Source organism: Typopeltis vanoorti, chromosome 12 (genome assembly GCF_054136105.1).
Source record: "Typopeltis vanoorti isolate ZY-2024b chromosome 12, IOZ_Tvanoo_1.0, whole genome shotgun sequence".
Classification (NCBI taxonomy): Eukaryota; Metazoa; Arthropoda; class Arachnida; order Uropygi; family Thelyphonidae; genus Typopeltis; species Typopeltis vanoorti.
Genome location: NC_143560.1, coordinates 22,473,800 through 22,486,548, shown reverse-complemented (window position 1 = coordinate 22,486,548; position 12,749 = coordinate 22,473,800). Strand labels below are relative to the sequence as shown.

Below are 12,749 nucleotides of genomic sequence, written 5' to 3'. Positions count from 1 at the left end.
TCGGTTGCAATTTGCGATAATATCTCAAACTATCAAAGTTTAGTCTTTATTGCTGATCATGCCAAATTCATTGTGCCTTTATTTCAATAAAAAGACTTATAGATTTGCTTGGTGTCAAATGAAAATCATTTACTGTTCAAAACCATATTATAAGTATTCATTCCACAGTGGATTTGAACCTTGTGTAGATTGAAAAACAGAGATGCTGTCCAGTAGGCCAAGATTGACTAAATCATTTTATCCAAATTGCTCCACATTGAATTTCAAAATTTATTTAATACCTGACATCAGTACTTCATTATAAGAGTGTAATGTAATATGAGTACCTAAAGGACTTTTATAGGTTTGCAGATTTATGTTAGGAAAATATTTAAAATTTAAGTTAATTTGTTTTGAAAACAGAGTCCAACAGTAGCTATGACTTGACTAGAGATCCACAAACCTGTTTTATCTTTTTTCTCTCTAGTGCTGGCTCAGGACATTATACTGCTTATGCTACTCATGAAGGTAAGCAACAGTTTTATTTAATATTTAGAATTTAAAAATATATTAATGAATTTAATGAAGTATATAAAGGTGCCTGTGTAGCCCTGTGGAAACAGTTAACCATGCTCAAAAAATTGACCATGGAACTTGCACTATTTCAGACATAATATATACCTGTAGAGTTGAATCAATGTAGTTTCTCTTCCTAGATTTGCTAGGAAGAGAAAAAATTGTCTAAAACACAGTCTGAATTCTACGGGGTTTTTTTCAGTTGCATGGTTAAAAATATGTTTCCAAGTGGAAAAAATCTAATAGCCTGTGTCAAAGAGAGAGAGAGAGAGAGAGAGAGACTAAAATTGGGTATCAGCTGAAAGCAAGCCTAGAAAAGTCCCTCTAGGCAATAACTAGAATTAGGTTTAACAGGCTTTCTTCTGGCTGTATGACATTATATAATCAGAAATGTTGTCACACTGCAGCACAACAACTTTGTACAAATGTAATTCAAATAATTAAGTTAAATGAAAACCCTGTTGATATATGCAATACAATGGCAATCCCTCGATTAGTGCACCTAATGTGTTCTTTAAAATAGGTGCATTAATCGAAAACGCACTAATCGAATATAATAACCTATGGGAAAAAGTATAATTCGTTCCTCAAATTTCTTTTTTTAACCTTAATTTTTTTATAAAAGAATTAACGTATGTCTCAGGGCCTAGTTAAAGGAAAACCATGAAGCTGCAAGATAATAAAACATATTCAGAATATAAATTTTATTATTTTACTTAACAAAGAATTCAGCTAACATAGTTTGGCAGGCATTTTGTTTCTTTTTTTTCATACAACCCTATTGCCTCTTCTACTCTTCTGCAAATTTTACTGCTTTTCTCTTCATCAGGGTTAGTCTCTAAGCATTGCTGCTTAAAAACTTCGATTGTACGAAAAATATTTTCAAATTGTTTCTGTGAAATCTCTTTTGGTTGACTATCAGTGGTTAAATTTTCTTCATATTCTTCAGGATCTTCCTGCTGTGCATCTAAATTTAGTAAGTCTGAATCACTCAATTCTTCAGAATGAGATTTAATTAACTCTTGGACGTTATCATTGAAGGGGAGAAAGAAATGAAGGACATACGAATTGGTCACCAACATGCGAAATCGTGTACTTTATAGATAAAATTTCCCAACTGTTATACAAGCAAAATAGTTACCACTTTAAAAACTACAATGATCATAAAAGAAAAGTTAATTTTCCGACGTAATAATAAACAACCATCATTCTATATTAAAGCGAATAAAAGTTGAGCAGCTCTCAAATGTGAGCTGTAGACTAAAATACAAAAAGATTATTGAAGAAAAAATGAAAGAGTTTGAGAACAGGAATCAAACCTTGGAGATTCAGTGGCAAACTCTGAAGAAAACATTGATTGATTCAGCCAGAGAGGCATGTGGTGAGGTTGTCTGTAAGGATAAAAAAATCAGAACTCCCTGGTGGACACAGGAAGTTAAAGAGGCAGTGAAGGAAAAGAAGAAAGCATACCAAAAGTTCCTGTCAAATAAGTCAGCTTGTGCTCTTAGAGAATATAGAGACAAATGCAAGAATGCTAAACACTGTGTAAAACTAGCTAAACAAAAGTCATGGGAGGACTTTGGCAAGAATATAGAAAATAAATATCAAGAAGGTGGCAAAATATTCTGGAGATTGTTGAAGAAGCTTAAGAATGGAGGAAAGAGTGCTATAAAAGGAATTAGAGATGATAAAGGTGACATGAAAACGGGAGAAAAAGATATCCTTGAAGTATGGAGTAATTACTTTGAAAAACTGCTAAATGAAACAAGCAGTGATGTCAGCACAGTGGTAAAAGACATTGACTAGGCATGCAGTCAGGAATACATATCCATACTTGAAGTAGAAAAAGCCATCAAAGGCTTGAAATGTAGAAAGGCAGCAGGAGTAGATGATATTTGACCAGAAATGCTGAAGTATGGTGGTATAAGAGTCTTACAGTGGCTGCACTGCATAGTTCAGAAAGCGGACAGAGGGACGAATTCCCGATGATTGGAGTAGAGCTCTCATAGTACCCATATATAAAAAGGGAAATAAAACTGAATGTGAGAATTACAGAGGTATTTCCCTACTGAGTGTTCCTGGCAAGATCTATGCAAGTATACCTGAGAAACGGTTGAGAAGAATTGTGGAAAAAAAGCTTGGTGAAGAACAAGCTGGATTCAGGCCAAATAGAGGCTGTCAGGATCAGATCTTCACTTTACGACAAATTGTCGAGAAAGCATGGTAATATAACAAAGATCTGTATTTAAGTTTTGTCGATCTGGAAAAGGCATATGACAAGGTGCCAAGAGAGAAGCTATTCAATACGCTGCAGTTATATGGTGTCAATGGGGCATTATATCAAGCAATACTTAGTCTTTATTTGAGTTGTAAGTCAGCAGTTAGAATTGAAGGAAGTACAGGAAGATGGTTTAATGTTAAATCTGGTGTGAGACAAGGATGTACATCATCCCCTCTGTTATTCATTATCTATATGGATCACATTATGAAGGAAAGTGGTATTAAACATGATATCAAAATTGGAGATGTTAATGTCAGCTCTTTGCTTTCTGCAGATTATGTTATACTTCTAAATAAATCCGCTACAAGTTTGCAAGATTCTCTGACTAAATTGAATAGCTGTTGTAATAGATATGGTATGAAGGTCAGCAATAAAAAGACAAAGACAATGAAAATAGGCAGAATCATTGAAAATGTCAACTGTGTTGTGAATGGAGAACCTGTGGAACAAGTAAAACATTTCAGCTATTTATGCACGATTTTTAGTGAAGATGGTAAATTAAATATAGAAATAGACAACAGAATCAGCAAAGCTGGTATGGTGGGAAGTCAATTGAATAAATTCATATGGAATAAGAGAGAAATTAGTCGGAACCCTAAATTAGCTGTATACAAGACAGTGTTCAAACCAGTTTTAACTTATGGATCTGAGAGCTGGGTCAGAAGTAAAACACTTGACCAAAGACTAGAGACCACAGATATGAGAGTCCTGAGAAAGATTATAGGCGTGAACAGATGGCATCAATGGCAGTATCATATTAAAAACGAGGATATTAGGAAAGAATTTACTTGGCATTGTCAGCATCCAGGAATGTGTTAGCAGAGCTAATCTCAGGTGGTATGGTCACTTAAACAGAATGGGCGAGGAAAGATTAGCAAAACAAGTGTTCTCTGCCAGGCTGGCAGCAAAACGACCCAGAGGAAGACCAAGATATAGGTGGATTGATACGGTACAAAGTGCCTTAGATGATAGAAATATAAGATCTGATAATGTTGGAGTGATGACAAGTAACAGGCTGATTTGGAGGAAAATTGTAGATAGGAAATTAATAATGATGTAATTTTTGTTTTCATGTAGTACTATCATATCCTGTACACCCCTTGAGGGTACATGGCAGGAATTTGATGATGATGATAATAATAATAAACAACTCATCCCAGATGGATTGATTACCCTATTATTGGAATGGATTCTCCTTTTTGTGACATGCGCAGAAGTGTCGAAGGGTCTCGAATCTGTGAGCGTACTATAGCAGACGACATAAATTTAGGCGGTAAAAATTTGGAACATAGTGTACATGGAAGTAGTGTAGTATGCCATTAAAAATAACTTTGTAAAATGTTTTAAATTGATAACTAAATTATTTCATTCTGGCGAGTGATTTTCTTAAAATAGTTTGCCATAAAATGGTATAGATAGAAAATTTTTAAAATCTGTAACGTTTATTTTTAAGATGTATACAGGCACACTAATTGAGGGATTACTGTATATAAATGGAAAAATCCATATTGTTAACTATTTATTATTGGTTGTTGGAATTACTGTTGAAGCAACTAAATCTTTCAGTGTATAGTCAAGGTAGTGTAGTGTAGAAATTGACAGTTAATGGATTATTCTATTACTTAGAAAATGACTAATGAAAACAGACAGAGTGTAGATATTGATCATCGCTAGTTGTAGAAAAACCAAAGGCCAGAAGACTGTTCTTTGGCATTGATGCAATTGAATCATTTGCTGGTTGGTTAGTTACTCATATTTGGCATCACTGGACGCTGTAAGGTCACAGATTCCCTTTCCACTCAGAGTTAGTAGGACAATCACAAACAATCCCTACTAACGTTGGGACTTAATCCACAGCCTTTTGGCTGGAGAGCAGATATGCTAACCACTTGAGCAACCAAGTCTGCTTATTTGCTGGAGAAGCAAAATAAGTTGCCATGTTCAGATTTCTGTAGCTATTGCATTGATTCATGCCAAAATTTCTGGAAAAAAATTATGTAAAACTTGAATGAAAATAATTTATTAACTACATCATTTACGTGCAGATGTCTTACCAGTTCAAGCTAGCATTATCAAAGAGTGGTGCACACTCAATGAAGAATTTAGAATGAAAAGATCTTGAGACCAAGGACAGTCATATGCATGGAGGGTGACTTCTTCATGGTAATCTTTTGTGATTAATGCTGACAGGAAGATAGAGCACTGCACTAATTATGGTGTGATCTTATGTAGAACTTGCACTGTTTCAGACCATCATTGGTGTGCTGCCAATGGTGATGTGAGAACAGTCTCTGTGGTTTGAATTAAGATTTGTGTAGTAGCCAGGCTTTCTTCCATTTGATGAAATGGCCTTTATCCTAGGTATGTTGTGTCACGCTTTGGTTGCCTAATGTTCTTTTTTTTTTTTTTTAACCAAGGTAATTTTGTCTGAAATACTGGGTATCAAATTGACAGAGAATAGCTGTAGGTGATTAGCAAGGAGAAGAGTTCTGACAGTCTGTCTGAAAATTTGTTCCGAGGCTTGTAGATTATTCTGATTGTATGTTTTAGGAATGAGCCCAGTTTATCCATTGTATCTTTAGTTTAGCATAGAGATGTGATGCATATGTAGAGTCTGATTGAGCATAGTGCTCTTTTTAAGGTTGGTGGAGTTTTTGTGTTGTATCCAGAATGATGTAAACAAAACTTGTTCCAGATGCAGTGCTGACCCTTTGGACCATATTCACTATGCCTTGGAGTTTTGAAAATTCCAAGTTTCTTGGAATGATGATGGTGGCATATAGGATTCTGCTCCACCCCCCCCCCCCTCTCTCTCTCTTTCTCTCTCTCTGTGTGTGGGGGGGGGGGTATGGTAAGCTGAAGTTATGGTCAAATTATCTGCTATGAATGCATACTGTTGGTTAGTGGAAAAAATGCATGTCTAGAAGTAATAACTAACTAAAAAAAAGAAAGAAAGAAAAACATTGTGAAGGATATGTATAAGGAGAAAGGCATTTGGCAAGCTCACAAGTAATAAAAAGCACAGACAAGAAAAGTGATGAAACATGATAAGGAAAACAAAATCAGATTATGAGAAGAAATTAGCCAAGCAGACCAAAGGAAATCCCAGAAAGTTCTTTCACTATGTAAAGGAAAGAAAGAAGAGACTGTGGAAGGATAACTTTTAAGAGTGCTGAAGGTAGGGAGGTAAGTGAAACAGACAGATAGTTAAGTTACTGAGTGACCACTTTGCAAAGGCCGCCTTCCAAGTGTGAAAATATTGTTGTGAGAGATGTGACAGGAACTGATGTGAGAATAGAGGTTGATGAATTTGAAGTACTTGGGATATTTTAGAATCTTAGTGCAAGTACTGCCATGGGAAAAATGGGATATCAGCTTGTGTATTATGAGAATGAGAATGTAATCAGAGGCAATTCCAAAGAATTGGCATTGCCTCTGATTAGGCTGTTTAAGTTAGCTCTAGTAAAATCTTAAGGAAATGGAAAGAAGCTAAAATAATTCTATAATAAATAAATACAGGCTATTATATCCATGCAGAATCATACCATCCTAAAAAAAAAAAAAAAAAAATTAAAAAAAAAGTGGGATTATCATGACTTTAATATATCTGACCATTCTTAATGTTCTTTGGAGAAACTTCTATATAGAAAGAATTACAGAACATTAAGTCAACTTTTTCATCAAATGGTTTTAGTGATGTCTTTATCAAAAAAAAAAAAAAAAGCATTTTTCATTTATAGGATCCCTGCCTCTTCTGCTCAAGATAAAATAACTAATTTTATCTTCTGCTCAAGATAAAATCCATTCTGTCACGTGCAAGGCATTTCCAGATGTATAGTAAAAATTTTAAAACCACGGAACATTTTTATTACCTATCATACATATACATGTCAGCGTATCCGCTCTCCAGCCAAAAGGCTGGGTTCGAATCTTGCCATGGGCACGGATGTTTGTGATTGTCTCTGAAAATACTAGTGATGATGATGGGTGGTAGATGGCGTTGGTGTAGATGATGATGGTAGTTGCAGTTCATTGTAGTTGGTGGGTTGAGTGGTGGAGACAGAGAGTTGTAGAGTAGGTGCCCTCCCTCAATGAGTCTTTGGACTCCCTGGAGATGTTACATAATAATAATAATCCTGTCAGAAAAATCTCAACTTTTCTCAAATCTTTCTCCTAAGTTTCCTAGGTGTTTTTACCAGATTCCTTGTTCTTCTTGTGGGTTATTAAATTACAAACAATCTGGAAGATCTGCTTTTATTCATCATGAAGTACAAGTTGCATAACAAACATCATGAATCTGAACAGTTTAGACTTGTTAAAACTTGTCATCTCCATGAAGAGTTTACTGGAATAAGGCAAGAATCCTTCATAAAAACAGATTTCATGTAGAAATTCTTTATAAAGAAACTTGTGAAACATTGCTCTGTTGTGCTAACCTAAATAGATCTGTTGGTCTACATTTATTATCTTGATGGAAGAGCACTTTTTAAATCATCTGATCTGCACTAACTTTGAATTATATATAATTGCATTTTTTTAGTTAGGCAGATATTGACTGTGGTGATGCATTTTAGAATTTTCTGTTATTGTTCAGTTGCCATTCCATTTTTATACTGAAGAGACCTGTGAAGCATACACTGCTTGGAAAGAAGTCCATGTGCAAGGTGTATCATGCCATGTAATGAGTCGGGTATTTGTATCCAATAGTCAGTGCAACTGTGTCTGGGTGAAATGGTTGTAAGAAGGGAACTGATAGAGTTTAAAGAGGCATTATGATAGGATGGCATGTTGCAGGTCTTATCTGTTTGGCAAATTGTTGATATAAATCAGTGATACCATATTGAGATGGAAGCACAGGAGTCAAGCGCTACCCACAATAGATGACCCACCACTCACCAAATGTAACCATAGGGTGCTAAAAAGTATATGTAAAAACCAACATTTGTCAGCCAACATGTTGAATGCAGAGTTCTGGCATTGACCGGAACACAAATCTGCACAAAAGCATTCAGAAAACTGAAGCTCACAGCATAAGTTTCCATGGCAGGACTGCAATATTCAAGCTCCACAGTACCCAAATTGATATGCAGCATCATCTTCAGTGATGCAAAGAGCATGTACAATGGGACATGGAAACTTAAAAAACTCTATTAAGGAGTGATGAAACATTCTTCACCCTCTATGAAGCAGATGGATGAATGTGGTGGTGGATGCCTGGTGAATGTCTCTTACCAGAGTGGGTAATCCCAACTCTGAAATTCAGAGGTGGTGTGATAGTGGTATGGTCCTATTTTTCCTGATTTGGCCTTGGACCTCTATTTGTGGTGTCATGAAGATTGAACTCAGTGAAGTAGCTGAACATTCTTGAGAATGCAATGCTTCATACTTTGTGGTGTTTCTGTGGAACAGACCATTGTCTTTTTCAGCAAGACACTGCACCATGTCATGAGGCTACTGCTGACAGGCCTCTGCAATCTCAACTCTATTGAACATCTATGGGATGAACTGGAGCATTAGGTGAGGTCAAAGGACACCCTATCCACAACAGTCCAGGACCTCATTACATGTCTACAGAAAGAAAGGTCCAAAATTCTCATTAATTGCTATCATATGCTTGTGGAAAGTATGACCCTTAGGATTCCTGCAGTCATCACAGTGAAAGGAAGTTCTACATCTTAAGGTTTACACCATGGCTGTTTGTTCCTCACATTATAGTGTCTGTTGACTTCTTTCCAGGAAGTGTAGGTGTAAATTTTACTAATCAAGTTTTTCCATATGAATTTTCTCTTTTGTATTTTATTCTTAATAAACTTTATTTTAACAATGTTTAATAATATATATGTGTGTGTGTGTGTGTGTATATATATATATATATATATATTTTTTTTTTTTTTTTTCTGATGTGTTTTTATTTATATATATTTAGGTTGTTGGCATCATTTCAATGATAGTACAGTGACAGTTACTGATGAAATTACTGTGTCAAAATCTAAGGCCTACATCCTGTTTTACATTCGACGAGAACTGAATTTAACTCCTTTCAGTTTGTAAAACTGGTAATACCAGAAAAGCAGTATTCAGGTTGAACATTTTTTAACTTGCAAGTTGAAGATTGTACAGTAAGACTTGGTTCATTTATTGAGCTAATAGGTCTGTGAACTTGGTGATGGTGAAAATGAACCTTTTTGGGTGGGAAGGGAGGGGAGTTTTTTTATGGAATTTTCATACTTACTAAAGAAGAGCTGCAGTGCTGATTTGTTGACTGTACAAATTCATTAACCCACATAGTATGAAGAATAGAAAGCCAGAACCTCCTTTCAATCTTTATGCGACTCAAATGATCAATAGTCTTGGTATGACAATGGACATAATTGTTTATTGTCATAGTATCAACTGGATCAGTGATTTTATGTGCAGACCATACCAAATATAAGTTTAATGTTGTATTTCTTGCTGTTCCCCAGTTTTATTAGCATTTTCATTAAACAAGCAGTTTAGCTGCATTATGACTATGAGTTAATGTTTATAGATCCAAGTGATGTATAGAAACTTAATTCTATCATATGTCATTAATTACTTATCTTTAGAATAAATATACGTACATAAAAATATTACAGATTAGATCACCAGTTGGCAGGGTTGTGCAGGGGAATGGAGGTACAGATACTCAGGGTGGCCCTTACTTGATCAGGTTTCTAAGCATTTGTTTGGTATAGCATAGTTGAGAAGAAGAAAAATAAATAAATAAATAAAATTATAGTGAACTCTTCCCTAGAAAACCAACCACTTATTCTCCAAGATACCAAAGCACAGCCCTGTTAGACAAAGCTTGATTATGGCTTGCTTGACCTTCATTTGAAATGAATGTAATAGAACTCAGCATAAAATAGTGTACATTATCTTAGGCTGCATTTCATCTATGCATGCAGAATGTTTTTTATTATTATTACTACTATTACGTGTATTATCCTTTCCTATAAACACCCATCTCGTTTCAGTATTTGAATTATTGCAACAAACTTTCGGTTTTGAGCTGCTGTTATTTTTTTTATTTTTCCCTCTAAGCCATATAAGTTAGTTGCAAATAAACAAATTTCTCCGAGTTTTATGGGGGGGTTTATATATATATATAAATAAAATATGCTATGTATATGAAGAAAATCTACATTTGTTTACTATGTCAAATGTGTATAAATACTGTGTAAATAGCCCCAAATTTTGATTCACTCATATGAGTGTCTTAAATAAAATGGGGGAATTAATGTATTTGTCTTGTTTCATTTTGCCAAATTCACATACATTGAACAGCAAATTAAAAATGAATATTGTGGAAAGTTTTTTTTTTTTGTTATACAGTCAACTCCCACTGTAACAAACTCATAGGGATCACAGAAATAGTTTGTAACAGTGCATTGTTTCCCAAATGATGTGGTCTGCAGACTGAGACCAATCCTAGGAAAAAATTTACCACTCCTCAGAAAATATAAAAATTTGAATATGGTATATAAGCTGTCAATAAAGAAAAATCAAGCTATAAATGATAAAAAATAAAATTAAACATCAGAAACATATAAACATACAGAAAACGTATGTTTTAAAAATATAAAATATCCACAGTTCCACAAGAACTGTGGAACTGGAATGAAAATTAATTATTTGTATGTCAGCATTTTGCCAGCTCAAGCTAACATTGTCAAAGGCTTTAAAAATGCACACTCAGTAAAGAACACTCCTCAGTCTTCTTTGTGTGGGATGTATGTGTGTCTATGAAGCGGCTTTATGTCACCCTTATTTTTTTTTTTTAATATTTATTATTTTTTTTATCACCTATCATTTGTTTCATGTTATTGCCAAAGTATTTTTTATATGTTACATAAACATTTTGAAAACTAATTTTGACTTTCTGTTTATGCCTTCATGCATTACTATTGAAGATCTTTATTTTGGTCTCATGATATTTGAATGATTTTCATATATTACTCAATCACCTAAAAACAATTTTGTGTGTGTGTGTGCAAGTCTTTGAGCTTGTGCTTGTGAGTTCTATTTTTGTTATCAATATTGGCTCAAAGGTATGTAAAATATTTAACCTTGATGCCTTGATGATCTACGTAAAGGATGTTCAAAAAGTGTAATAACACCAGAAATCATTGATCAAGTGCACGATATAGTAATGGATGACCAGCAAGTCAAAGTACATGAATAATTTCAAATGAAAAAGCTTTGCACAAGATGGGTGCCATGATCAAAAATGCAACTTGCATGAAAATCTCTGAACAGTGCTTGGAGTGTTTTAACGAATAAAACTGCTTTTGTGTGTCAATTTATTACTATGGATGAGACTTGGATTCACCATTACACACCAGAATCCAAACAGCTGTCAAAACTGTGGACAAAAGCCGGTTGTTCTGCGCCAAAGAAGACAAAGTTGGTTCCATCATCAGGAAAGGTCATGGCATCAGTGTTTTGGGATGCTAAAGACATTTTGTTGATTAATTATCTTGAAAAGGGAAAAACAATAACCATGTAATATTATTGCAATCTTTTAACCAGACTAGACAGAAAAAATTCGTGAGAAAAGACACTGTTTGCTGAAGAGAAAAAAAAATCATCTTTTTTTTTACATCAGCCCAGTATGGACTTGTAAAGTCAACAGCTACTATATGCAAGACAGCTAGTTGTGTAGATACTTCACATCTAAATTTTGTTTGCATATTCTTAGGTAACGGATTTAAACAGGAATATAATTTCTGTCAAGTATAATCCATCAAAAGCTGTAAAATTTTAGGCATAAGCAGGTTTTAAATTCTGTACACTGAAGAGGATACAGAATTTCCTTAAAAAAAAAAAAAAAAAAAGTATGATATATAGTATTTCTATCTGTTCTCAAACCAAGGTTACGTTTTCAATGTGCAAAAATTCTTTTTATTGCAAAACCTCCTCGTCCTAATCTTTCTTACTCTGAATATAAAGCACTGAAATCACTGAAGAATAATAATAATTTAATTATTACAAAAGCTGACAAAGGGAAGGCTGTAGTTATTCAAGATGGAAAGGAATATGAGGGAAAAATGTCTCTATTACTCCACAACTATTCAACTTATAGGCCTCTTACATTGGATCCTACCGGGAGTCAATTGAAGACTTAATTCTCTTATAGATAATGTATCTACATGGGATGAAGATCAAAAGAAAAAACAAACTTTCTTCGGTCGTCCACCTGGATTGTATGGTCTTCTTATAGTTCATAAACCAGGCATTCCGTTAAGGCCACTTGTAGATTATATAGGTTGTCCTACTTGCAAAATTTCAAAATTTTTATCAAATTTACTCACTTCTTCAACTAGAAGAACTGATACTTATATATAGGGTGTCCCAAAATTCATGCAAGATTTAAATTTAGTGCCATTTGTGCGATAAAGTGTTGCCAACGAGGAAAAAAAAAGACAGCGTGACAGCTGACAGTTCAGGGTTATTAAAAATGGAGCGCTACATGAAAGAATAACGCATTTTCATTGTTGAGCAATATTTTAAAAATAATGAAGGTTTGGCAGCTACAGTTCGCAATTTTCATACAAAATATGGTCGGAATAGTGATTTAACTTCATCAACTGTGAAAAGATTAATTAAAAAATTCAAGGAAACTGGATCAATTAGTGATCTTATACACTCTGGCCATCCTTCAACAAGTTGTTCAATAGAAAACATCGAAGCAGTTCGTGAGAGTGTTGCTGAGAGTCCAGGAACATCAATTTGGCATCGTGGTTTTGAATTGGGCATTTCGAGAACCTCTCTAGAGCGTATTCTCACAAAAGATTTGCATCTTTATGCTTACAAAGTTCAATTTACTCGAGAACTGAAGCCGACTGACCACACACAGCGAAGAGAGTTCGTTGAATGGATTATGAAACAA

At 34.5% G+C, this 12,749-nt stretch overlaps 1 protein-coding gene across 1 annotated transcript in view; it reads left to right on the top strand.

Annotated features, from left to right (window-relative positions):
- Positions 1-10,037, top strand: part of LOC150100629 (ubiquitin carboxyl-terminal hydrolase 3-like) — a 301,152-nt gene extending 291,115 nt beyond the window's left edge. Inside the window, exons 14-15 of the mRNA XM_090401701.1 lie at positions 467-507; positions 8,763-10,037. Of these exons, the coding sequence (XP_090257827.1) occupies positions 467-507; positions 8,763-8,887 (166 nt within the window). The 3' untranslated portion in view covers positions 8,888-10,037. The remainder of the gene's footprint in view (positions 1-466; positions 508-8,762) is intronic.
- The last annotated feature ends 2,712 nt before the right edge of the window (positions 10,038-12,749 follow it).